This window comes from Malaclemys terrapin, chromosome 25 (assembly GCF_027887155.1).
Source record: "Malaclemys terrapin pileata isolate rMalTer1 chromosome 25, rMalTer1.hap1, whole genome shotgun sequence".
Taxonomy (NCBI): Eukaryota; Metazoa; Chordata; order Testudines; family Emydidae; genus Malaclemys; species Malaclemys terrapin.
The window spans coordinates 12,721,588-12,747,327 of NC_071529.1; the positions used below are offsets into that span (position 1 = coordinate 12,721,588).

At 49.2% G+C, this 25,740-nt stretch overlaps 1 protein-coding gene across 1 annotated transcript in view; it reads left to right on the top strand.

Moving 5' to 3' along the window:
* The first annotated feature begins 213 nt into the window (after positions 1-213).
* LASP1 (LIM and SH3 protein 1) overlaps positions 214-25,740 on the top strand; it is a 57,563-nt gene continuing 32,036 nt past the window's right edge. Inside the window, exons 1-2 of the mRNA XM_054014051.1 lie at positions 214-363; positions 9,690-9,784. Of these exons, the coding sequence (XP_053870026.1) occupies positions 295-363; positions 9,690-9,784 (164 nt within the window). The 5' untranslated portion in view covers positions 214-294. The remainder of the gene's footprint in view (positions 364-9,689; positions 9,785-25,740) is intronic.

Below are 25,740 nucleotides of genomic sequence, written 5' to 3' on the forward strand. Positions count from 1 at the left end.
CGGGGGCTGAGTGGACTCGGAGAGCTGTGTGTGTGTGTGAGTGTGGAGCTGTGTGTGTGTGTGTGTGTGTGTGTGTGAGGGGGAGGAGTCGCGTGTGCCTGCAGCGCCCCCCCCCCACCCCGCTACGGCGCGCCCCCGCGGCCGCCCAGTCCCCTCCGCGCGCTCCCGGCCCGGCCCCTCCCCCGAGCGCGCCCCCGCGGCCCCTCCCCGTGTTTATTAGGGGCGCCGCGGCGGAGGCGGAGGCCAGAGCCCGCTGCAGCCGCCCGGGGAGCGAGCGACGGACCGAGCCCGGCCATGAACCCCAACTGCGCCCGCTGCGGCAAGATCGTCTACCCCACCGAGAAGGTGAACTGCCTGGACAAGGTGAGGAGCCGCGGGGGGGACACGTTCCCCTGGGGGGGCCCTGCTGGGGGGGGGGCTTTGTGGGGGTGCTCGGTCTTTGGGGCGTCTGGGGGGCAGGGGGCGAGTTGGAGGGGGCTCTAGGCTTTTTGGGCGGTGGGCTGAATGCAGGGGATTGGGGGAGAAGGAGGGTTTGGGGAGGAAGGGAAGGGGGATTGGGGGAGAAGGAGGGTTTGGGGAAGGGGATTGGGGAGGAGGGGAAGGGGGATTGGGGAGGAGGAGGGTTTGGGGAAGGGGATTGGGGAGGAGGGGAAGGGGGATTGGGGAGGAGGAGGGTTTGGGGAAGGGGATTGGGGAGGAGGGGAAGGGGGATTGGGGAGGAGGAGGGTTTGGGGAAGGGGATTGGGGAGGAGGAGGGTTTGGGGAAGGGGATTGGGGAGGAGGGGAAGGGGGATTGGGGAGGAGGAGGGTTTGGGGAAGGGGATTGGGGAGGAGGGGAAGGGGGATTGGGGAGGAGGAGGGTTTGGGGAAGGGGATTGGGGAGGAGGGGAAGGGGGATTGGGGAGGAGGAGGGTTTGGGGAAGGGGATTGGGGAGGAGGGGAAGGGGGATTGGGGAGGAGGAGGGTTTGGGGAAGGGGATTGGGGAGGAGGGGAAGGGGGATTGGGGAGGAGGAGGGTTTGGGGAAGGGGATTGGGGAGGAGGGGAAGGGGGATTGGGGAGGAGGAGGGTTTGGGGAAGGGGATTGGGGAGGAGGGGAAGGGGGATTGGGGAGGAGGAGGGTTTGGGGAAGGGGATTGGGGAGGAAGGGAAGGGGGATTGGGGGAGGAGGAGGGTTTGGGGAAGGGGGATTGGGGAGGAAGGGAAGGGGGATTGGGGGAGAAGGAGGGTTTGGGGAAGGGGTTTGGGGAGGAAGGGAAGGGGGATTGGGGGAGAAGGAGGGTTTGGGGAAGGGGTTTGGGGAGGAAGGGAAGGGGGATTGGGGGAGAAGGAGGGTTTGGGGAAGGGGTTTGGGGAGGGGGTGCAGAAGATGATGCACTTCAGTAGTGTGTGTCACAGTTGCAGGCCCCTTATCTTCTCTTCCCTCCCCCCCAGCTGCTAATACACGCCCCAGGATACAACCTTCCCCTTTCGCTTTAGGGCATGGGAGATTGTGCTCAACTTTCTGCCGAGTCTGTGGGTGTCGCTTGAATTTAAAAAAAAAAAAAAAAAAAGTCTGATTCCAGCCCAGATCTCTTCCCTTCTTGGAAGAACAAGTTCATAGCTGGATACAAAAACATCTTCCTCGCTTCTCTGTAAAATAACCAAACTGCAGAATGGCTGAATCTGGCACAGGGATTTACTGAATCTGACTTCTTTCCAGGCAGATTCTTGCAAGAATGTTTGAAGGTCAGAAGAGTTGGTCTGGAAATGAGACACTGAATTAGACCAACTTAGTTCATTAGGCTCTCCTAAGAGCCTGCTTAAAAAAGCAAAGGCCAGTAGACTGTAATGTCCAGATACTGCTTTTTCATAATTTAAGAAAGTCATTTCTGAACATCAAGGCAAGTAGCAAAGGAAACGGTAGTCACTGTTCTGGTTTTTCTTCTTTTTTTTTTCTTCTTCCTGTGTTAGGAGTGCAGCTGGGTGTCCAAACAGATAAAATGGAAAGAAACAGTTAATGCTTCCCCTTGAAGTTGAGAGCCCCTCATCTGTTTTAAGTTAGATGGGTTTTTCACTTTTTGGTTCCAATTCATATTTCTGTTCTGCTCCAGATTTAAATATATTCTATGTAGATTCTTGCACAGCTTCATCACCAGTAGTATCTGAATACCTTGTCTTTTAATGTCAGTTTCATAGGCTTTTTTAAAAGGGCAAATTCCTCTTTTTATTAAATAAATAATCACAACTGATACTAGTGGTGACTGGATTCTGTGTGTGTTATACCAGGGCTGGAGAGCTCAGTAAAGCTCTAATACTGTTGATTCTCCATTGAGAACTCAAAGGGCCCTCTGGTTATTGGAATCTGTTGGTTTGTCACTGGCCCAGAAAAGTCTTCCATCAGCTCTAATGGGTCCCCTTTTTGTGGATAAACTATCGTGTGCTGCTGTGGGTTTCTCCACCCTCTTTTCCACTCCCCCCCACCACCCCTGTAGGGTTCTGGGATGACCAGTTTAGGGACTAGAGGAGCAGCTTGGAGAATGCAGATGTTTTGGCTACAGCATTCCTGAGTCACAATGGACCCTGTTGCTCACATTTTTAACACATGATGTTGCTTTCTTCCTATTTCATGAATCATTCTTTTAAAGCTGAACTAAAGAACGCCTGTGGCCCAAACCCCATTGTATTGGGTCTTGATTGTGTAGTGGCTGTGTTTTCTAGAGTCCTTATTGGACTTAAATATGCAATGCAGGCAGAGCAACGGTGCCTGTGAGTTGTAACTAAAAGGATTTTTCATTCCTACTTCTACTGTGCATCCTGCATCCGTGGGTGCTGTTTTAGCTCAGTTGACAACAATTTCCTCTGAGCTGGCAATTGAAAATTCCCATGCCAGCACAACTAATGCTGACCTTGATGTAGGGTGTTCTAGCAGTATCTATGGTGATCCTTTAATGCTGCCCCTCAATGGCTGGCCTGATGTAAGCGGTCATCTGCTACAAACCTCACCCACTCACCTTTTTTGGAAATCCTGTGTCTGAATGTCCACCTAGTTTAACTCTACGCTGAGCAGGTCTGAGTGACGGGGGCAGAAAGTCTGAGCACAACCAGGTGCTTGCTTTGGTTCAGTTCCAGCAGCAGCACTAAAGATGAAGGCTGAGGGGCTTCTGGGGAGCAGAGGCATGTAGGAAAGGACCATTAGGTTTCACCAGGAGCCATCCCAGTGCACCTTGATTCTTTTCTCCTGCATCCTGATCTCACAAAACTGGGTAACAAAATGGCAGATGGAATTTCATGTTGATAAATGCAAAGTAATTCACATGGGAAAACATCATCCCAACTATACACATACAATGATGGGGTCTAAATTAGCTATTACTGCTCAAGAAAGATCTTGGAGTCATTGCGGATAGTTCTCTGAAATCATCCACTCAATGTGCAGCGGCAGCCAGAGTGAACAGAATGTTGGGAATCGTCAAAGGGGTAGATAATAAGACAGAAAAAAAATCATATTACCTCTATATAAATCCATGGTACACCCACACCTTGAATACTGCGTGCAGATGTGGTTGCCCCATCTCAAAAAAAAAAAAAAAAAAAAAAAAAAAAAAAAAGGGAATTGGAAAAAGTTCAGAAAAGGGCAACAAAAATATTGGGGGGGGGGGGTTATGGAACAGCTTCCATATGAGGAGATATTAATAAGACTGGGACTTTTCAGCTTGGAAAAGAGGCAACTAAGGGGGGATATGATAGAGGTCTATAAAATCATGAGTGGTATAGAGGAAAATAAATAAGGAAGTGATCTTGTATTATGAGAAGGAGTAAATAACAAGGGGCCACCAAATGAAATTAATAGGTAGCAGGTTTAAAACACACAGAAGTATTTTTTTCATGCAATGCACTGTCAAACAGTGGAACTCTTTGCCAGAGGATGTTGTGAAGGCCAAGACTATAACGGGGTTCAAAAGGGAGCTAGATAGCCATTGATGGATCTTTCCTCCATGAATCTATTAGCCAGGATGGGCAGGAATGGTGTCCCTAGCCTCTGTTTGCCAGAAGCTGGGAATGGGCAACAGGGGATGTAACACTTGATGATAACCTGCCGGGGCATCTGCCATTGGTCACTGTCAGAGGACTGGGCTTGGTGGACCTTTGGTCTGACCCAGTATGGCCGTTCTTACGCTCAAAATGTAGGTGCTTTAGTAGAATGGATTCTGCACCTCCGCTGTACTAAGCACTCCAATTCTGAGCCATACCTGGCAGCTCCAAGGAAATGAGGAAAAAGCAATTTGTGTCTCTAAATCTGCATTGTGAAAATTGGAGACGTGAGAATCTAAGCACTAAGGGCTCAGCAGGTGGGCCGGGGGGAACTATTCTGTTTGGATCAGGGCTTTACTGGTATTGACAAGGTAACTGAGTCAAAAGTCTCTAGGTGACAATCAGTTGAGGCTTCAGGGAGAACATATTGTGTGTGGCAGTTGTGGCATATTTTCCCCGCCCCCTTCTTCATGGACTCCTATCAGCTCTCCAGATAAAATGTCGTGTGAGGAGGCTGTAACATCCGTTGTGGAAATGATCTATGTCCTGTGTGTGTCTCATAACTGGAGCAAGTGGTGTCTGGTCTAGCGGTTGTGGCTGTAATTGCTAAGTTAATAAACCCACGAAAAAGCTGGTGTCAGGTGACTTCATGGTTCTGACTTTTTTTAGATTTCATTCTAATGGATTAAAAAAGCAGACCAAGAACCTGTCTGCACTCTGAGTTCAGAATATTTCAAACAGGCTGACTGAAGTAGCATGTGGTGTTTCCGAAATAGTTTTGCGGCGGTATATTAACGCATTACTTGAGGCTTTAGTCGCGTAAGGGCCAGTGGTGATACCTGTGATGCTAAGCTTCCCTCAGCGCAGCTGAGATCTTTTTGCCACTAACTAATTGACTTGAGGAGTAGATACTTCAGATGTACAAAGGTGGCCTGGGCAACAAGCACAACTTACTAAGAGTATGGCTGCACTGGCCCATTACAGCGCTGCAACTTTCTCGCTCAGGGGTGTGAAAAAACACCGGTGTAAACAGTGCCACGAGCCGTGCTCCCAGCGCTGTAAGCTAATCCCCTCGGAGGTGGCGTCGCGACCACTCTCGCGCTCCAAAGCATGCCGCGGGAGCGCTTTGGAGTGCGAGTGTAGCCATGCCCTAACTGTTTTGAGAAGTAGCAAATTGCAGTAGCCCTCTTCTTTAGGATGCAGGCACAGCCTGCTTGGGACCTGTCCTGACAGGCTAGACTTCTTACCAAACATCAGGCTGGCTGTGGAGTGAGCTGGACAATGCAGCAGTAGCTAGAATCCGCTCCTAGGGGTGAGGAGTGGGGGAGTTGGAGAATTGCACAGGAATATGGCTGCTTTGTGGGAATCCCCTGGCCTGTTTGGCTAGAGCAGGGATAGGCAACCTATGGCACGCGTGCCGAATGCAGCATGTGAGCTGACTTTCAGTGGCACTTATACTGCCTGTGTCCTGGCCACCGGTCTGGGGGGCTCCGAATTTTAACTTACTTTTAAATGAAGCTTCTTAAACATTTAAAAAACCTTATTTACTTTATAATATATAACAAAACTATTGTATGTAGACATAGAGACCTTCTAAAACCATTAAAATGTATGACTGGCACGCGAAACCTTAAATTAGAATGAGTAAATGAAGACTCGGCACACCACTGCTGAAAGGTTGCTGACCCCTGGGCTAGAGGGTGAGGGGTCGATAATGTATGCCTGGCATAGGTGACCAGTGTGGGGTTGCTCTCTTCCCATGCTAGTGTAAGCTCTTTGGATTGTTCTAGTCTCTTCTCCTGCAGTGGATTATTGCAGCAGTGCCCGGGTAAACAAAACTGTGTTGCAATCTGTTTGATGTGAGGAGGAGCATTCAGTGCGCTCTGGCTGGGAGAATACTGCCCAAGCCCAGCTCCTCTGCATCTGTTTAGATACAGCTGATGCCTGTTGTGGAAGGCTGGCTGGGTGATCTCCCCAAACCATGTGAGCTAGGAAGGAGTTCTTAATCCCCTCTGGCTGCTGAAGGCTGGGCATTCCTCTGAGAGGAGGCTCCGTTTAAGTGATGTTATCTGCCAGCTTGGCTCTGAAGACTTGCGGCACTCTGGTACTGGGCTAAAGGGGAATCATAAATACCTCCGAGATTGTGCCACAAAAGTTTGAGAAGCCAAGCAACACCCCTGTCAAGTAGGTCTGTGTTCCCCCCCCCCCCATGGTACAGGTGGGGAGCAGAGACCAAGGGCTAGAGCCTTAAAGGTATGCAGAGGGGGGGTTTCAAAAGTACCTAGGTGCCGAAGGCTAAATGCCTTTAACTCTGCCCTTAAGTCAGTTCTTCGAGGTCACACAGGAGGCCTGATGACAGGGAATTAACCCCAGTTGTCCAAGTGTTGCACCCTGACCACTGGACCATCCATGCCCTTCCTCTTCCTCCACAAGGCTGAAGTTCTGGGAGGGTTAAAGATAGAAACCCATGGTGGATGTGTGGGAAGAACAAGGCTAGCTGAAATGGGACTATACCATTGCCAAGGGCACGGAGCCAAAGTTGCCTGAAAAAAATCTGACTGGCCTGTAAAAAGTCCCCTTCCACTACCTAGGTGAACAGACACCTGCCTATTGTGGAAGAATTATCATGTGGGGACACACAAGCAAAGGACAAATATGTTGCCCTGAGCAACTGAAATGAGCCAGCCGCCCTCTGCTCCTGCTGATTCATACCCTCTTTTGCTGGGCTGTGGCTGTGTTTATACACCTGGGTGTGGTATCCACGGGCAGGTAGCGCAGGCTCCATCTTGGCCCTTGTCTACACATGTTTTATCTCCAAAATGTTTCACCAGTTGTGTTGAACCTCTGTGTGGGGGGGAGGGGGGTGGAAGAGAAGGGGTGTAGGGAGAGTTCTGAAGCTTACTGCTGGCACCCCAACAGAGTAGCAAATTCAGCAGCTGGCCACCCAGAGCTTGGGGATTTTTATCCAGGGTTGGGAGCTTCGCTATGCAGCTAGCAGTCACTCCTTAGCATGACAGGGGCTGTAGAAATGCAGCCTCAAGGGGGACTTTCATGGCTTGTTTCAGCTTGGAAAAGAGGAGACTGAGGGGGGATATGATAGAGGTCTATAAAATGATGAGTGATGTGGAGAAAGTAAATAAGGAGAAGTTATTTACTTGTTCCCATAATAGAAGAATTAGGGGCCACCAAATTAATGGGTGGCAGGTTTAAAACAAATAAAAGGAAGTAGTTCTTCACACAGCACACAGTCAACCTGTGGAACTCCTTGCTTGAGGAGCTTGTGGAGGTTAGGACTATAACAGGGATTAAAAGAGAACTGGATAAATTCGTGGAGGTTAAGTCCATTAATGGCTATTAGCCAGGATGGGTAAGGAATGGTGTCCCTAGCCTCTGTTTGTCAGAGGGTGGGGATGGATGGCAGGAGAGAGATCACTTGATCATTACCTGTTAGGTTCACTCCCTCTGGGGCACCTGGCATTGGCCACTGTCGGTAGACAGGATACTGGGCTAGATGGACCTTTGGTCTGACCCAGTACGGCCATTCTTGTGTTCTTATGTTTATCTCTCGTCTTAAACCATGTTATTCCCTTAGGTTTGCAAGTCTCTAGCCTTAAGCCCTCATGATGACTTGAATTTCTCTGGGTGTGGGGAAGGAGGGTGATCTGATGCCAGATGAAACTCCCGCTGGCATGGGTGGGCTCTGCTCCAGTGGGGAGGCTTTATTCCCATGCCCTAACTGAGAAGCCTCTGGGGATTGCATGAACAGAGCATCTGGGCCTGGAGGGTTTCTTCTGCAGCACCCCTTCATGTAACTTCTACACTTAGTAGCTGTAGATGTTTTCTGGGAGCCTAGGTCAGGGGTGGCCAGCCTGAGAAGGAGCCAGAATTTACCAATATTACTGTGGCTCTTTGACAATGTACGTCTAGCCCCCTATCAGCTCCCCCACTCCCAGTACCTCCTGCCTGCCGGCAGCCCCACCGATCAGCACCTCCCCCTCCCTCCCTGTGCCTCCTGCCCACCACAATCACCTGTTTCATGGTATGCAGGAGGCTCTGTGGGGGAAGAGGCAGGAGCCTTGGGGGAAGGGGTGGAGTGGGGTCAGGATCTGGGGCAGAGCTGGGGGTTGAGCAGTGGGCGCCCCTGGCACATTGAAAGGTTTGTGCCTGTAGCTCCAGCCCCAGAGTTGGCACCCATGCAAGGAGCTGCATATTGACTTCTGAAGAGCCGCAAGCGGTTCCGGAGCCACAGGTTGGCCACCCCTGGTCTAGGTGTTGGTTTCAAGGTTACCACGGGGAAGGTCTGGATTGTGTTTCTATACAATTGGTAGAACGTTGTCAGGACTCCTTACAGCTTAGGGAGGCTTGTCCCGTCAGTCAGATTCTGAGTGCAAATATTTCCTTCTGCCTTAGCATCTCGGAGATGCTTCGGCAGGGTAGATGCGTGTTCACTGAATGTCATAACCTGTAATGTTGGCATATTAGAAAAGTGGGTCATGGACTGGATTTCAAGGAATGTCTTTTCTGGCCTCCATTTAAGTGCAAGTATGTGCATTTGGGGTCTGTAAAGGAGCAACTGGGACTGGCATTCTGCTCTGTATATGTTTGGAGTACAGGCCTCTTGCTGGGTGGGGGAAATGGGGTATCCTTATGGGGTGCCCATAAAAGTGGGGAAAGACAAAGATGTCTCACTACTGGATTTCAGCCTAGCTAAATGCTGCCTTGTCAGGCTGAAGTTCCAATCAGGTACTACCTCTCTCTTCCCAGTTCAAAGCTTCCCCATGGCATGAAAGTAGAACCGTTTTTTTTTTCTGGGGGGCCACTCAAACTCTGCTTGTTGGAGCAGGTGCAGCTGTGCCATGGGGAGGGGAAGAGGGGAGCTGATCCCAGGTGCCTCCAAGGGGGGCAAGGGTTCCCCTGCCAGATTTCAAGTAGCTCTGCCTCTGTCCAACCATATGAGTTCAGGGAAGAAACTTGCTGCAAGGGGGGGCCGCCATACCTCTAGCCAGTGGGAGCAGAGGCAAGCACCAGGAGCAGGGACCTTTGGGCTGCAGAGTTTATATCTTTAGCACTCCTTTTTTTGTTCTTCCAGACAATCTGTTTGCTCTCTTTCCCTCCCTCACTTGCTTCACTTCAGCCTCGCTCCCTTCATGCTCCCTTTCCCCTGCTTTCTTTCCTTTCTCCCCTCCCATGAATGTGCCTTCTTCCTTTTGTCTCTCTGATTAGCAAATTCCCTCCCATTAACAGCCCCCCTTGGCACAAAATTAAAGATGGCACTAACATGGAGCTTGGAAACCATTGTTCACGCTGCCTGTAAATTATAGCCTCCTGCTTTGTCTTGTGTATTTGTATTGTAAACTCTGCATGGTTAGGGACTAGTTCATACTGTGCTACCACAATACTAAAAACCATAGCTCTTTTCCCCCCTTCCTGTTAGTATGTAAAGATGCCTGGTCTACCTGACGTGAACCCAGGGTCCTAGGCTGGTAGGAACACTTGATCTAATCTCTTCCTTGAAAAGTCTCTCAGATGGGTCCTGTATCAGCTGAAGGAGCCATTGAGTTCCAGAAAAGAGGCTCAGACCTGCTGCTCTGAGGAACATCCTTTCTGAGGAGCGGAATCATGTGCTGTTAGAATTGCAAAGGTCTCACGTTAACTGTTCTCTTTGTCTATTTGCAGTTCTGGCATAAAGCATGTTTCCACTGCGAGACCTGCAAGATGACCCTAAACATGAAAAACTACAAGGGCTATGAGAAGAAGCCGTATTGCAATGCGTAAGTCTCTGCTCCTCATTCTAATAACTCCTTCGAGAGTGCCATGCTGGAAGTGTCCTTCAGGGGCTGTGCTGGCTCTGCCAAACTTTGTAGGACTTGGTTTCTGGCTACCTTGAACTTTGCTTAGACACTTCCCAGCTGCCAGGAAGTTCAAGCTGATGCCGGCGGATGCAGGGGACATTCTTGGCTAAGGTCTCTTGATGCTGGAATTTGCTTCCCCATTGCTCCCACAGAACACTTGCACCAAAAGCCATTCTTGATGCCCCCGCTCTTATTTGAGGGGGGGTGAGGGTTAGAGACCGGTCCCATCTCTAAGTTCTAAACAAAGCCGCACAACTCGAGACCAGTTAGAGTATCGTCTGTACCACAGTGGGGCACTCCAGACAGGAAAGCAAACATCCCCTCTGACTTAAATGCCAAGTCAAGACCTCTGAACAGGATAGCTCTAACTTGGGGGGTGGGGGAGGGGGGAAATGTTTGAACCCTCGCCCATGTATCACAAGGATGCATTATGGTGATCTGTGTGGTGTTTGCAAAATGCCTTCAGGGAAGGAGTCTGGACCATGCTGAGCGTAGGGGCAGGGGGTGCGAAATAACTCCTTTATATGCAAAGAATAAGGATAGTCCAGTGGCTGGGTTGCTGGTTAGGATCTCTCAAGATCCTGTTTCAATTCCCTGCACTGCCATAGGCTTCCTGTGACCTTTGGCAAGTCACTTAATTTGCCTATCTGTAAAATGAGTAGGAAAATGGCACTGCCCTACTTAACAAGGATGTTGTCATAAGTACACTGGAGTGAGGTGCTCAGATACTGTGATAACAGGGACTGAAAGTCCCTGGGAAAGATGAAAGGGGCAGTGGGGATATAAAGGAGTGAGAGCAGAGAGGTACTTGAAAGCAGAGCACAGCTCTGACTGTATGTGCTTTCACAAGAAAGATGCTTAAAATGAGTTTCTACTACCAGGGCTTTCTTCAAATACACAAGTTCCACCCCCCCAATCTGAGGCCATTCAGTTCACTGTCACTTCTGGATTGGCACAAAGTTAGCTTTCTGATTGGTCATCACTGCCTATTCTCAATCCTTCTGTTGTCAAAAGGGACTTTCCATTCCTCTTCCTGTAGTCATGCCACTTAATTCAGTAGCCCGGGAGCGTCCTCTTCCTCTTAAGAGGACTTGAGTACAGGATGCTTCATAATGGAACATGAGCAAGCATTAACACTCTCGGTGCTTAATCTGCACTGTATCTTACAAGTGATTAATCTTTTGGATCAAAACAAAGTGAACCCTTTTGCAAAACCCTATTTAAAGTTCTACTGTAAACCCCTTTTCCTGTTCATAATCCTCCATCTCCCTTTGTCTTGGACTTTTAAATCTCTGCAGGGGAGAGTGAAACTGGTGCACACAAGCCTGATCATCCCGGTTTCAATGTGCAAAAGCTAAATGAATAGAGAGAAATCAGTTGCACTTCTAAGGTTATAGTGGTAGCCATATACAGCCGGCCCCTGCATCATTGGCCCAATCTTACTCCCATTGAATTCATAGGGAGGAATTTATGACGGTTAATTTGACATGTCTAATGACTATAAAGCAGCTTGTACTAGGGGATTTTTCATTGCTGCTTTACATATATCAAGTAATTCTCTTTCTAAGAGCTGTTAAACTAATACTGCTTAGAATTTGTATCGCCTGTTCCGTTTACCAAATACTTTAATCCTGATTATAAAGTGGGTATTCTCCCCCCCCCACCCCCCAAGGTATCAAATGGGGTTAGGGTAGAACTGAGGTGCAGGCCTTGCTACACCAGGAGCTGTCAAACTTCCTGCTGCTGTTGCTCCTCTAAAATAGTGCTCCCCCTCCCCCACACTACTGACAACCCCGTGGACTGTAGTAATGAAGAAAATCTTTGCCAAAAGTGTTGGCAACAGCCAGAGGTTAAGTGACTTGCTCAAGGCCACAGGAGTTGGTGTCAGAACTAGGAGTGGACCACTGCAGTTCCTGGTTCCCAGGCATGTTGAGCCTAATCTCTATAGGCTCTGATTATCTGAGATGCATTGCTACAGTGAGGTGAGGAAATGAGTCACTTGCTACTTAACTCTCTCTGGCTATGCACGGGTCATATCCTGGCACCTTCCACTTCTGGCTCTAACGTGTAGGCAGAACAGGAAACTTCTGTAGCACCAATATGCTTAGTTTCTGCAGGCCAAAGAAAGGAATATTTATTGCCAGCCCTGGATGTTGGCTGTTCAATGCCATCAAATCTGGGATTTTAACATAGGCCACATCAGTGACCCAGCTGTGAGTTGGAGACCTTGCTGGTAAGCTGGAAGGCTCTAGGCTGTCACAGGCCCACAGGACAGGATGTGTGTTCAGCAGTAGACATGCCTGCTGGATCTCAGCACTGAGTGTCATCCCAAACATCTTGTCTCTGGCTAGAGAAGCTGGATGCTCGTATAATGAGATGCTGGCTGGCTGCTCTAAAGAGCTACGTTTTGACAAGCCAGTTCCAAACAGCAGAAAGATGATCTAGGCTTATGCCTAAACTGGTGTAGAAATGGATGTTGACTTGGATTCAAGGGTTGTGTGCTTGCTGTGTCTCCAATGAGCAACCTCCCCCAGTCTGTTGCCAGGTCTCTTTCATGGGCAGGGACACTTCAGAGAAGCTACAAAAGAAAACTGGGTAGGACCTCACCACTTATTTGGTGTCAGTCCAGCATTGGGAAGAGCTGGGCACTTTCCAGCACACTACAATAAAAGATGCAGGATCCTGTAAGCCTTTTTTACAAGACCTCAAAGCAATGAGTAGTTCTGTTATTCGATCTTTGATCTGAAGGGTCTCCACTTCTAGAGCTGAGCCCTCCCCTGACCCTGGGGGTCTAGAGGCCTGGTGTGTGGTCATCTTGCCACTGATTTCATGGACTCCCAGAACTCTTTGAAGTAGTGCTGTGGCTAGGAAGAGACCTAGCTCTGCTCCTGATGGCTGATCAGCTCAGATAAGGGTCTCCCTTCTGGGCATCCCTATGTGCATGATTCAAAGACCAACAAACATGGGTCTAGCCAATAGCCAAACCTCAAAAGGTAAATGCTGTTGTCAAGGGTTAACTCTGATCTTGCTAGGCTGATCTCCTGTCTTAAACACATGGAAGCCATTCTGTCTCCTGACATGATTTTTTTTTTTAGTGGGGTTGGGGGGGAGGGAGGCAGGGAATGGAAGGTGAGAACCAGAGCCTGCACCCGGAGTGCTTCTCTTGCTCCAAGCAGAAGGAAGGGCCCAAAGTCCTCTCGCCCCGCCTTTGGTGAAAGGGAAGTGGGGATAATAGTGGGAAATTCCTGAGATTCCAAGGAGTGTGCGCAACCCTCTCTTGAGCAGAAGGGGTTGAGAAACTGAGTTCCCTGTGATGCGGAGTTGCTATCTTAACCCTTTAGTGACCTGAGGAGATGGACAGAAAGCTGCCTCTTCTCCAGAGACCATCAGGGATGGATGCAGAGACTTGAACAAAGCAATTAACTGTCCTAAATCTTTTACTTCAAGCTCAAAGAATCTTTGTTTTTGTCCTGTATGGCCAGGTTCCATTTGGGAGCCCCACATCAGACAGCTGTTCCATCTCGACCCAAGAGATTCCTGTAAACACCTGAACTCCTGGTTGCTTTAAATGCCCTGAGGTTTGCCCCAGGGCTGTTCTGGGTTGCCAATGCCTAGGCAGCATGACATGTGGGGACAGCATGTAATGACTGACTTGGTAACTTGCAGAATCTATCCTCTTCCTCCAGACTCTGGCCTTCAACTCTGAGGCTGGCGCCCCTCACCTGTCATAATGTCCACCTTATTTATTGGGGTAATGGGGATCTGCACTAGTCAGACTGGGGTTCAATTCTCTGCTCCACCACAGATGTCTTTGATCAGGTCACTTAATCTCTGCCTCCAGTCATCTGTAAAATGAGGTTCCTAGCCCTTCTGTACCTCACTAGGGTGTTGAGGATCAATGCATAAGGATTGAGGTGATTGAATCCAATGTTAATGCAAGACCGAAGTACACCTCTACCCCGATATAACGTGACCCAATATAACACAAATTCAGATATAATGCAGTAAAACAGCGCTCCGGGAGGCAGGGCTGCACGCTCCAGCGGATCAAAGCAAGTTCAATATAACACGGTTTCACCTATAACGCAGTAAGATTTTTTTTTCTCCCCCCCTCCCCCCCTCCTGAGGACAGCGTTGTATCTGAGTAGAGGTGTAGCAGAGAGATGACCGAAGCAGCCCATGTCAGTTGCTACAGAATCTGGGCTCCAGCCATTTACATCTTAGTCTTGCATTTCATTCAGCTGTTTTGGTTTCCTGCTTTCACTTTCTCCTTTTAATGTCCCTTTAGCTCGAGCCACGTGGCTCTCTCAGGGTGCTCTGGGGAGGAGCTGGGCGTGGCCAGGGAAGGTGAGCTTTGCCTCCATATGACCCTGTCTCTGGCACTGGGGAGAGCCCAGATGGGGCCCACCCTTTCTAAACAGCCTCCACCAATGATAAGCTGTTCCCTTTGCGGCTCTAGATTTTCCAAAAGGAAGGAAAGCAACGTTTATACCGGCAAGGAGAGGCTGCTGTTTTCCAAGCATGCCTTAACATAGGCATGTCTCTGTCTCTGGGCTGGCCTCTTGCCAGCCCCTAAGCCTCCATCTTCAAGAAAGCAGTAGGAAGAAGGCTGGGCTTTCTCTTTGCTATCGGACATTGTCCTGTAATAAATCTGTACGCAGCCTTCCAAGAAAGCTTGGCTGTTTAACTCTGCCCTCTGACTCTTCCCCTCCCCCTTCCCCCAGCGATAGAGGCTTGTGTTTCCACTCGTTTTATTTTCCCAGCACATTTGAGTGTGGGGGGTGTGTGTGTGTGGGGGGGTAAACTTCCTTTTTAAATCTTTCTCCATTGACTTCTGATGCAAAGTACTAGAGCAACTGACACAAGCTGTTCATTGTTGGCAGGTTTGGCCGATCCTATGTTACTCTAGAGTGTCTCATGCAAATTGGGTGCCAAAAAGCTCTGTAGATTTAAATACTGCAAGAAAAATGGAAGAGGCTTAGCTTGGGCGGGATGTGGGGGGGCTGGTTTCAGCTGTAACTTTTGAAGCAAGATCCAGAAATGCTTTTCTGGATAGCAAGAGCTGCAGAGAAGGCTTTTTTTCAACAAGGCTGAATATATGCCACAGGTCTAAGCCTGTTCAGGTGAGCAGGGTAAATCCAGTCTTTCAGGAAGATTGAAGCAAGATCCTGGGTGGTAGCTTCAAACAAGTGAGAAGTGTTACCCCTACTCCTGAAATAAATTGGGAGCCAGTGGCATTATTGGACTGAGTGCAGTCAGCTACTTGGTCCATATAAGGTGGGTAGCAGAACTCTGCAGAGCTGGGACTTGGACACTAGGCTCTGCGGTTCCTGCTGTCCTTAGCAACCAAGGCCTGGATTTGGATGGCCTCTGCAGTGACACTAGCATCTTATCCCAGCACATCCCAAAGCTCTGTGCAGAAGACCTAGCAATTTCAGGTAGCTCCTACTTAATGTACATATTCCCAGTTCATAGGCTTGGTGTCATTGCAGCATAAGGCCCTGCTTAAATCTGCCATGATGGGTATTCTGCTGGGGCCCCTGTATTGGCTGCAGTTCTCCTCCTTGAGCCTCTTAAATTCCCTCTGCTCCCAGCAGTGGAACTGACTTCTCTGGTCAAACCTCTAAAGAGCTGCTGCTTTAAAGCTTTTGAGGTCTCAGATGTGTATATTTAACCGTGTAAAGTAGACTGAAGAATCGGCATCGCCTCCCTGGAGTTCTTGTACAGTATTGCTTGCTGCAACATGGTAAGGAGGGGTTGGTAACTTTTTGGCAGTCCAACCATTGACCTCCATCCCTGGGTGCATGTGATCCTACACTGATGTTGCATAAATATTAGAATCCACTGTTTGTCTCCCTTTGCTGGTGTCTGTGTGTCACCGTCCAGGGAAAGATGCAGTTCCTTCCTCTGACAACACCGTTCCAGCCACGGCAAGACACCACCTCTGAGGGTGGGGAAGAGTCTTAACTCTACGAAAGATACTAGGCCAGGTCCTGGTCTTGGTTGAAGTTAGTGGCGCAAATGTGCACTTACCCTGGTATAACAGGCTAAGCAATCTTCTTTACATCCAACCTGGCCAGAGGCCCAATGCAAACCTGCATCCACCAGGGTAGAATCTGCCTGCCTGAATGTGGCTAATCAGAGGGGTTGTCTGTCTCTGCCTTGTACACACCCCACCGAGCTGGCTGCTTTCATTTCTTGGATGCTGTGGAATAGCTGGCTGGAAGTTAATGGCCTAGTTACTCGGCAATTTCCCCCCAGGGGGAAAGCGGATGCAGCCGATCTCTCTGCAGACCAGCCTTCTTAAAAGGGCAGCATCCTTTGTTTGAGCTTGCACAGGGGAGATGGCTCTGTCGCTGACACCGCTTCTGTTCACCTTCACCGCAGTCCTCCTTCAAAGTGCCGAGTGCCTTCCTGTGCTGAGCACTCAAAGGAAAGCCTAGCACTGGACTGCTGTACTTATTCTGGTCCTGGCCTCCTTTTTTCCCCCCCCCCGCCCCCCATACCACACCAAACAAGCTATTTCCCACCCACAAGGCACTCAGGATGTGTGCACTTGGTATGCTATGCAAGGTGTTATGGAGAGCTGTCACTTCTGCTGCACTTGCCTGATCTCCATGTTTCTTTGGAGCTCCAACCCTTTGCAAAGAAGACAGTGGGGCTACCCTGGGTAGTACCTCTCCTGGCTCTTCCAGGGTAGGGTGGGAAACTGAAACCTTGTCACTTCACTGCAGAATCAAGCTATCCTTGCTGCACGATACACAGAACCAGCGGTTGCTTATGATTCCCCAGCAATCCACCTAGGCAAGTACCCCAGGGCCACGATAACACTGCATCATGCAATTGACCAGTGTCCTTATTGCTGAAACTTTCTTTGATTCCAGGGAACAACTGCAAAGACTTGACTGAGATTCCCTCTCAAAAAAACCTCAAATTTGGTAATTTTTCTTTCCGTTCAGAGCGAACTGGCTGTTACCTCTTGGGCCAACTTCCCTCTTGGAAAAAGTTAGTAAGTGGCAGGCAAAAGCAGAACTGCTTTTTGTTTCAAAACAAGCCAACAATCTTTGTTCTTGGCACTCCTAATCACTCCATCTGGTAGCAGCATATTACACGAAAGTGACCCTTCCAAGCTGGGGGTAGGGAAGCAGGGAGGAATTGTGCGGCTGGGACAGAGTCCAGGTGTTTATGCGATGCCTTTTTGCCGAGTTCCTGGATCAGAGTAACATGTCTCTCTGTAGTCATGTACGCAGCTTTGCATAGCCACGTGGCTCGGAACAAATGCTCTCTGTCTCCTTGCAAATGGGAGCTGGCACTTCCATTTGCTGTTGTGGGGAAAGGACCCCAACACACCTGGCTCTGTGTGGGATGAGGTGGCAGAGTACTGGAAGGATACAAACAAGACTAGATTTCCCCTCCTCCTCTTGCAGCAAAAGCTCAGGGTGGGGATTTTCTGGTGTAGTAGCTTCAGGGTGGAGGGGAGAAGTGGCAGTCGGATGCTCTTCTAAAGGAATCTGTGAGCTGAATTAGTGGTTGGGACCTTCTGGGGTTGGCTTTATAGAAAGTCGGGGAATAATTTTTCTCTGGTGGAAGCCCATGATTGCTCTCAATGGAGCCACAGACTTCTCACAGATAAAGCTACTGGCCTCCGCTGCCAGACCCATTAATTCTCTGCACAGTGGGTGCCATGGAGGATTGGCTCTTTGCCTCTTGCTTGTCCTCCCTAGCATCAATGCACTTAACCTCCCTGCATAATTAGTGGGGACTTTCCCATCTCTGTGGGAAGAAACTTGAAAGCTGAAGTGGAGTTGACATGGGATCTTGACTGTGACATAACAGTGGTGGTTCTCAGAGGCCCTTGTTCTGTCTTCTACTCAATAACCTCCCCTAGCAGATCTATTTGTCTCTTTCATGGGGCATCTAATCACCTGAGTCACTGATGCAGCCTGACTCTATCTAAAGGACATTGTTGAAATGCAATAAAGCAGCACTGGGAAGCCCAGCATGTCTTGCGGTTTGCTTAGCACCCCAGTCGCTCCCTGGCTCTGGTGGGGCAAGCCTGTTCTGCCAAAAGTCTTCACCCTATGGCGGCCTTGCCCAAGGGATTATGGCCTAACATGTTGCTGCTGACTCGGAGGGAAAGTGTCTGTCATGACAAGGTCAGTGCCCTTGGGAGGGGGAGCCATATGCACTTGCTCTAGCAAAATGAGGTGGGGGTGGAGAAGTTAAGCAGCCTTCCTCCCCAGGGAGAGAGCCCCCAGGCTGGTAACTTGAGGGCACTGGGCCCATATGTCTCTGGACCATTGGCTCAGCTAGGAGCATGATGGCCGTTTGAGAAGGCAGCTGTGTGAACAAGACTGAAGCATAGCCAAGACTGAGGGACAGGTTTCACTTACCCTCAGTCACAAACCCTTTTTTTAAATGGGGAAGCGTGAGCTGGCTTGGCTGCACTAGCTTGTTAGTACAGTACTGTGGGATGCTCAGAGCAGCAGCCTTTCTCCTGTCGGTAAGGAGCTCACAGTCTCAGCTTTGCTGATCAGGCACCTTTTCCCAAAGCCCTCGAACACTGACACAAACCTTGTGAGGTCTCTACCTTCCCTCTACTTTCTTGGGCCAGGGGAAACTGAAACACAGTGGCAACTCTCTCTCCCAAGGCCACACAGCATGTCCGTGGTGGAACCAAGTGCAGGAGACCTGGCAGTTCCTTGTAACCACTCACAACTCCTCCTCTTGCGGTCTGCCCATCCCTTCCCCTGGACCTTGCTGAGGTGGGGGAGCATAAGAGTGTATTGACTTTCTAGATCTTGCCTAACCACCTTGTCCTCACTTGATGCCAAAACAACTCCTGGAAAAATCCAACTTCTTTGCAGCTCCCGTTTTGTTCCCATAAGTAACCTCAGAGGCTTGCTGGTGGTGGAGGGGCCCATCACTCTTGACTCTGGTCCACCCATTCACTCAGGGAGATGCCAACAGCCTGAGCTGTGTGGGGACAACTGGGTGTGCGCAGCTTGATATCACCAGCCAAATGATGAAAGGGGAGTGGGGTGAGACTGAGGTGGTGAAGCCCCTTCTTGCCGGCAGTTTTCCTTGGCTTAGTTAAAGGCCTGCCTGGAAGCTGTGGAGGTGAGAGCTGACCGCTCACCTGCGCTACCTTTCCTTTCTCCAGAATTATGGAGTACATCCTCCTCTAAAAGGGGTCTGAGCTGTACTAGCTACAGAGCTGGCAGAGCAGTGTCACTCCTGCCTGATGGGGAGGCTTGTGCCCTTTGCCCAGGAGACGAAGGGCCAGGTAGCCCCTAAATGCATCAAGCGCTCCGCAGACTGGGACTCCTGTGGTGTGGTGCCAGCACCTCGTCTGCTCCCATCCCAGTGGAAAATCCCTTGATTGATTTATTTTTTCCTAAGGGCAGGAACCAGTCTGAGTAGCCTAGAAAACCCTCACTTTCACTTGACGTGTGTAAGGAAGAATCCGGTTCAAGCCTTAACATTGCTGGAGCTGCCGCTCATGAAGGGGGGCGGGGGGGGGAGGATTCATTCCCTCCAACAGAGGCACGCTCCCTGCAGTAGTTAGTGGAGAACGTCTGCTGCAGAATACCCCCTCCTAGTGCCATGGTCCTAATTCCCAAGAGGGGTGTGTGTGTGTGATGGGAGGTAAAAGGTGGGGATCTTAGTGAGACCTATTGAATGAGGCTTCACTCTCTCAACTTCCTGGTTGCCTGTCTCAACTACCTAATTTTAATCCAGTTCCTTAGGGAGGCTGCAAATGGCGGTTGCTCTGCTGTACTCCTGCATAGAATGCAGCCTCTCCCTAGAATGCTTTTGAGGAACCGATGTCCCTTCCCCAAAGCAGCCGCTCCTGGTGCAGCTAGAGGCCCGCGGGCCCTCTGCAGCGGGGAGGAGGTGTCTTCAAAAATAAAGCTTTTTGTTCCCAAGAATTAGCAGCTCTGGAAAGCTCTTGGAAAGGGCGGATGTGTCTTTCTGCTTTGCCAAAAATCCAGTCTATTACTTCCTTTAACTCTTACTGAAGCTTTAATACAGCTGTGAAAAGGTGATTTGTACCCTTGGAGAGCAGGCATGCAGCATTGCAGGCTGGAGTGTTAGTGTTTGGATAGTGGGGGAACTAAACCCCACAGCTGGGGTGATCAGACAGCAAGTGTGGGAAAAATCAGGACCGGGGGTGGGGGGTAATAAGAGACCATATAAGAGAGACCCAAAAATCGGGACTGTCCCTATAAAATCAGGACAACTGGTCACCCTACCCACAACCCTCCTTGCTGTTCAGATCTATCCAAGGCACCAGCCATGCTGGTGTCTAAATCCCATTCCAGCAACTAGTTCTAACAGCTTTGCTATATGGACAAGTCATGTTAGAACTAGTCTTTAATACAGTGTTCTAGTCTAGTAGAGGCCATGATGGTAGGAACAGTCTTAACACTGTCACTTCTCAGCTTGGACAGCCCAATACTAAAAGGCATTTAGGCGTGTAACTCCCATCTATTCCAATGAGTTAAGTGCCTAAACACCTTTTGAGAATCTTGGGTGGCAAGACTTAACGTTTCCACCTTTTGGGAGACTGCTCCCTGATTTATACATTGGTCTTAAAGGGCAGGTCTGGCCTGAAAAAGGGGCAGACCACAAATCTTTCTCCTTGGTGAGAGGAAGTTTGATTTGAACTCGGGTGTTGCAAACTGCCAGTCCTGGGTCTGAAAAAAAACCCAGCCACATCTTCTCTGGTTCATGAGTTGTCAGTAAACCTGACACAAGAGAAGGGTGAAATTGAGATGGCCATCTCTGCTCAGTGTACTGGAAAGAGTCTTCCTGTAGCTTTAGGAGGTGCTCAATTTACAATCTCTACTTCAGGAGCCTCTAGTCCTGGACTGGAGCTGACTTCCACTGTCAATTTTTGATGCTGCTGTAAGAGCCGGTGTGAATTTTTTTCCCCCCTCTGTGGTGGTGTGAAAGCTAGGAAAAACTGATTGACTCGCTGGTTTTGCAATTTCCCTGGTACAAAGTGCATTTAACAGTACAAAGTAAACAGAAAAGGTAGAGATCTCTTCAAGTCATCCTAGGATTTGAAATGAACAGGAGCAAACCAACTTTAATGTTGGTAGCACTTTGACTCTATTCTGGCTCTTGCAGAGTTGTTAAAGTGCACTTTCATAGCTGACTCGTTTTAGTTGACCTGATTTAAAAATTGTAGATGTACCAGAGCCTTGTCTATACTAGGGCTCCCACTAATAGCTGAACCAGTGGTAGCCCCTTAGGAACCTTTGTAGGAGGTCTGTATATGGAGTCTTATGGGCTAAGGTGGGATTGTGTAGCAATCTTGCTTCCTAGGAGGAGATTTTCTTTACTAAGAGGAACTTTTCAGGGCAGGGGACTCTCCATATGTGTAGATGTAATACGGACCGCCCACAGAGGGATCTGTGCTGTTTCTTGCTGGGTGCAGAAGCCAGAATTCTCCACAACAACTGCATTGGCCTAATTTCCTGCGTGAGTGGGACAGGCAGCATCTGAAAACTGGTCAGGATGGGGATTTTCTTTCCCTGCCGGAGCTGTGTACTTGTCCTCCCTCCTCCTAGATCTCTGAGCTGATTGTTTGGTTGCTTTTATGTTGCGTGTGGCTTGCATGGGGTTTGGGGGAGGTTTTTACTATCTCTGCCATTGTATGTAATCCCCCTAGGTCCGAGGGAGCCTTGGATTAAAGGGGCTGTTACTCTGTTGGGCCTGAACAACAAGGCTGGAGGAAGATCCTGCTTTGAGAGCATTGAGGCTTTACTTGGTCACATGTCTCTCTCTGCCCCACATATTTAAATACCATTCCCTTAATCTGACTGCCCCCCCGTGGTGGGGATTTGGGGGGGGGGATCCCATTTGTCAATTCATTAAACTCTGTAATCGGGCTCAGCAGCTACTAACCACCTCCATCCAAGGGGCCTGAAGTGTGAGGCAAATCCCCCTCCGTCTGTTGGGGGCGGTCTCCTCCTTCTCCGCAGCACTGATGTTAAAATCTGTCTGCATCTGTGCTGCTGCTAAAGCAGTTGTTGAGACACAGGTGTGCACCGGGCTAGGAGGTCGTCTCCTGTCCTCGCTGTCCCGGCTTGATCTCCTTTTGTTCTTACTGCCCCTAGGTTTTGTAAAAAGAACAGGAGTACTTGTGGCACCTTAGAGACTAACAAATTTATTAGAGCATAAGCTTTCGTGGACTACAGCCCACTTCTTCGGATGCATATAACTTTCGTGGGCTGTAGTCCACGAAAGCTTATGCTCTAATAAATTTGTTAGTCTCTAAGGTGCCACAAGTACTCCTGTTCTTCTTTTTGCGGATACAGACTAACACGGCTGTTACTCTGAAACTAGGTTTTGTAGTTACTAGTCCAGAACTGGTGGCATTTGTGTGTCGCGCCAAACAACTTCTGTTCCACGATCCCTGCATGTAGGGTGACCAGACAGCAAATGTGAAAAATCGGGACAGGCGGTGGGGGGTAATAGGAGCCTATATAAGAAAAAGACCCAAAAATGGGGACTGTCCCTATAAAATCAGGACATCTGGTCACCCTATCTGCATGGCTTTTGGGCTTGAGGCTCAATTCACTACCTCCAGTCCCCTCTTCAGACTCCGCCCCTTCAGCACACCTGGAGCCTCGGACAAGGGGAAGTATCAAAAGAGACTTCCACTTCTCTACCGGCCCCGAGGCCACATGCAGTTGGCAGTCAGAGTTGAACCTAAACCTCTGCCTCCATGTCACCATAGCTGTAAAGATAATGACTTAAATGGATGTCAGCTGTGTCTGTTATTGAAAGGTTAGTGTCTTTTGTCTGAGTTTATCACTTAGCAGCAGACTCTACACAAACCTCACCTCTGAGGGTGGGTGGGACTAATTACTTCCTTTCAGTTAGTCACAGTGACTAGACTTAAGTTTCCCTGTATTCGCCCCCTCGGCTGCCTGTGTCTAAAAACCTTCCCTGGGGAAGTATTCCTCTTCTTCAGTGTAGCAGCAGGGCGGCCTTGAGACCCTGAGCCACAACATCCACATTGCTATTTTGATTGCGCTCGCTTGAGCCCTGCTAGCCCGAGTCTGTCTGTCTGGGCTGGGAGGCTCACTCCTAGCTGCATTGAAGACCTGCAGAAAGGAACCAGAAGGCTTCTGGTTTGGCTTTTCCTCTTAGGGGATGTCCCCTGCAATCTGAGACATGACTGCAGCACTGTATGAATGTCCAAGGTACTCTCATCTGGGTCTTTTACTCAGCTAATCAGGGCAAATATTAGCCAGTTGCCCTCCTGGGGGTGTGAGGAGGGGAATCCAGTTTAGGTCTGAAGAATTCAGTATCCCAGGAGCCAGGTTTAACCACAGATGGAGGTTAACTGTCTAGCCATGGCATTGCACTGATGCCTAGAAATGGGACCTGAGAATAGTAGCCTGGCTTATAGATGTGCACTGCTGTTAATCTTGTAGTGCAGTCTCTTTGGAAACTGACTGGATGTGTGGGGGATGCTGCTCCCTTTTCTTAAAGGATATCTGCATGGAGACTCAAATGCCCAGAAGGAGATGCAGTGGAACACGTTGTTCCAGGTGCAACTGGATTGTCTGTGCCGAACTAACTACTTCAGTGCTCAGGAGGGGTTGCTTGCTATCCCTTTGGAAGGGAAAGGCACGGTCTCTTCCCTCTGGAACGTGAGTGATGGGGACCTGGTCTGCCAAGACTGGGCCTCGCTGATGGGGAAGGCTGGAACAGGGATGTTGACCACTACACTCCTTTCTTGGTTTCTGATTTCGGCCTCTAAGCCAAGGAATACACCATGGTTCTCTGCCACCCCACCAAGAGATCTCCAATGGCATGTGAGAAAGATCTTCCTTCCCTGTGAATCCCCCAAGATGTTGAGGCGGGAGAGAGCAGAGCTATCATTCCCACGCACACTGCCTTGTATTCTGTTGCTGAACCAAGACTGCTCACCCAGTGCTTTCTCATTAAGGTTTAATTTATTGCTGCCTGTTTCTGTTGTTGATTCTCATGTATATGAGATGATTCTTTCTGCCTTGTTCCAAGAATACAGGCTCCTGTGTTTATACTGGGAAGCACTGACTTTTGTGAGTGGGTGACCGGCTAGGGCAAATGCTCTAAATCAGTAACTCCCTGCCTTAGACTCAAAGGATTTAAATGTCTGTTCTTAATCAGGCAGCCCTTCTGTCTCATGCTTATGATCGTGAGTGCGGTGATGTAAAATCTAGGGAAAAGATTCAAGTGCTTGCTTATTCTTTTATATACTCATGTCTGATCCAGCCAGACTGCTTCCCTGGTGGCGTGGGCACTTGCATGGCTTTCTATTCCTGTGTTCAGAGCAGTATTCACTCCTGTCAAACTACATGTGGCATTTAACCAAGAAAACAGGTAGTCCAGTAGTTGCGCTGCACAGTCCTGAATTCTAATCCTTTCTCCCCTTGGCCTTGGGGCAAACTACTTCATCTCTGCCTTGATTTCCCCACTTACAAAATGCAGATCTTTATCTGTTGCATTAGGTTAACTAGCCTTTGTTGGTAAAGCACTCTTGAGGATGCAGAATGTTGGGAGGGCGAGCTGCCTTTCGGGCGGCCTGTCTTTAAAAATCCTGGCACATCACAAGGGAGATCCTTCGTGGGCTCAATGTTGCCCTGGGAGAACTGCATGGGAGACTGAGGTCGCAATCAGCAGTGAGTGTTCCACGTTAGGGCTCACAGACCTGGGAGGGTGATGTTTCCAGAGCACCTGACTTCTATCTGATTTCTCTGCAAAATATATTGGGGGTTGGTGTGAGTCGAATGTACGTTCTGCGCTCTTAAATCTGACCCTTGAACTGCAAATGCAATACCTAGCCTCTGATGTGCTACACCAGGAGCTTTAAGGTCTGTTTTCAAGCATGTCTTGGTATACAAGCAAAACAAATTGACTTTTTGGGGTTGGGCGTAGAACCTGACTGAAACTGTAAAACGTGCCCTTGAATTGTATGTTTCCTGGTGAAGGAAGGTCCCCTGAGTCTCTTAACCAGACAGCACAAAAAAACCCCAAATAAACCAGTTCCTTGAGAGGAATTTAAATTCCCTCACCAGGTAAAAGCTCCTCTTTTTTTTTTTTTTTTTTTTCTTCCCCCCCCCTCCCCCCCCTATGCTATAACCATCGCTTCTCTCACACCAACACCCTGAGGCCACGGTTGGGAGTTCTGGTTCTCTTGCATTAGCATGCCCAGAGCATTGGATGCAGTTACCATAGTAACCTAATGATTAGGCTCTCAGTGCTAGCAGATAGCATGAAGCTCGTGGGCCATGACTGAACCATAAATGCAGATCCCGTCTTGCCAGTGTGTGATTTTTTACAAACTGCATTTCCCCTTCACAGAACCCATATCTCTTACTGCAGTGCAGCAGCTTCCTTGGCTGGCCTGAATGTATAAAGGTTTCCTCTTTTTCTGGGGTAAGAGGGTTTCTACCCTCCCCGCATTGATCAGTGAGATCTGGTATGGCAGGGGAGGTGTCACGGCCCAAAAAGTGAACCATAGTCTGAATATCGCTCTTATTAGAAGAGGGGCTACTGATCTTACCCCCTTACTTCGCAGATGTGTTCTCTGTGCATACAGTCAGATCAGCTGATATTGGTGACACTTCAGTCCCACGGGTATCAGGGGAGAGGGAAGCTGGGGGTCTATCTTAGTTTACCTGTTCTAATTGCAGTGTCCGATCTGGGCAACCCAATGTCTTCAAGGTGGCTGGCTATAAGCGAAGTCAGGGTTGGACTGAAGAATCTTCTGGCTCTCAAACCCACCAACAGAGAACCCAGCTTAAACTGCACTCGTTACCATGAAAAGGGAGTCTGCCTTGGGAAAATTTGTAGCTCACCCACTTGGT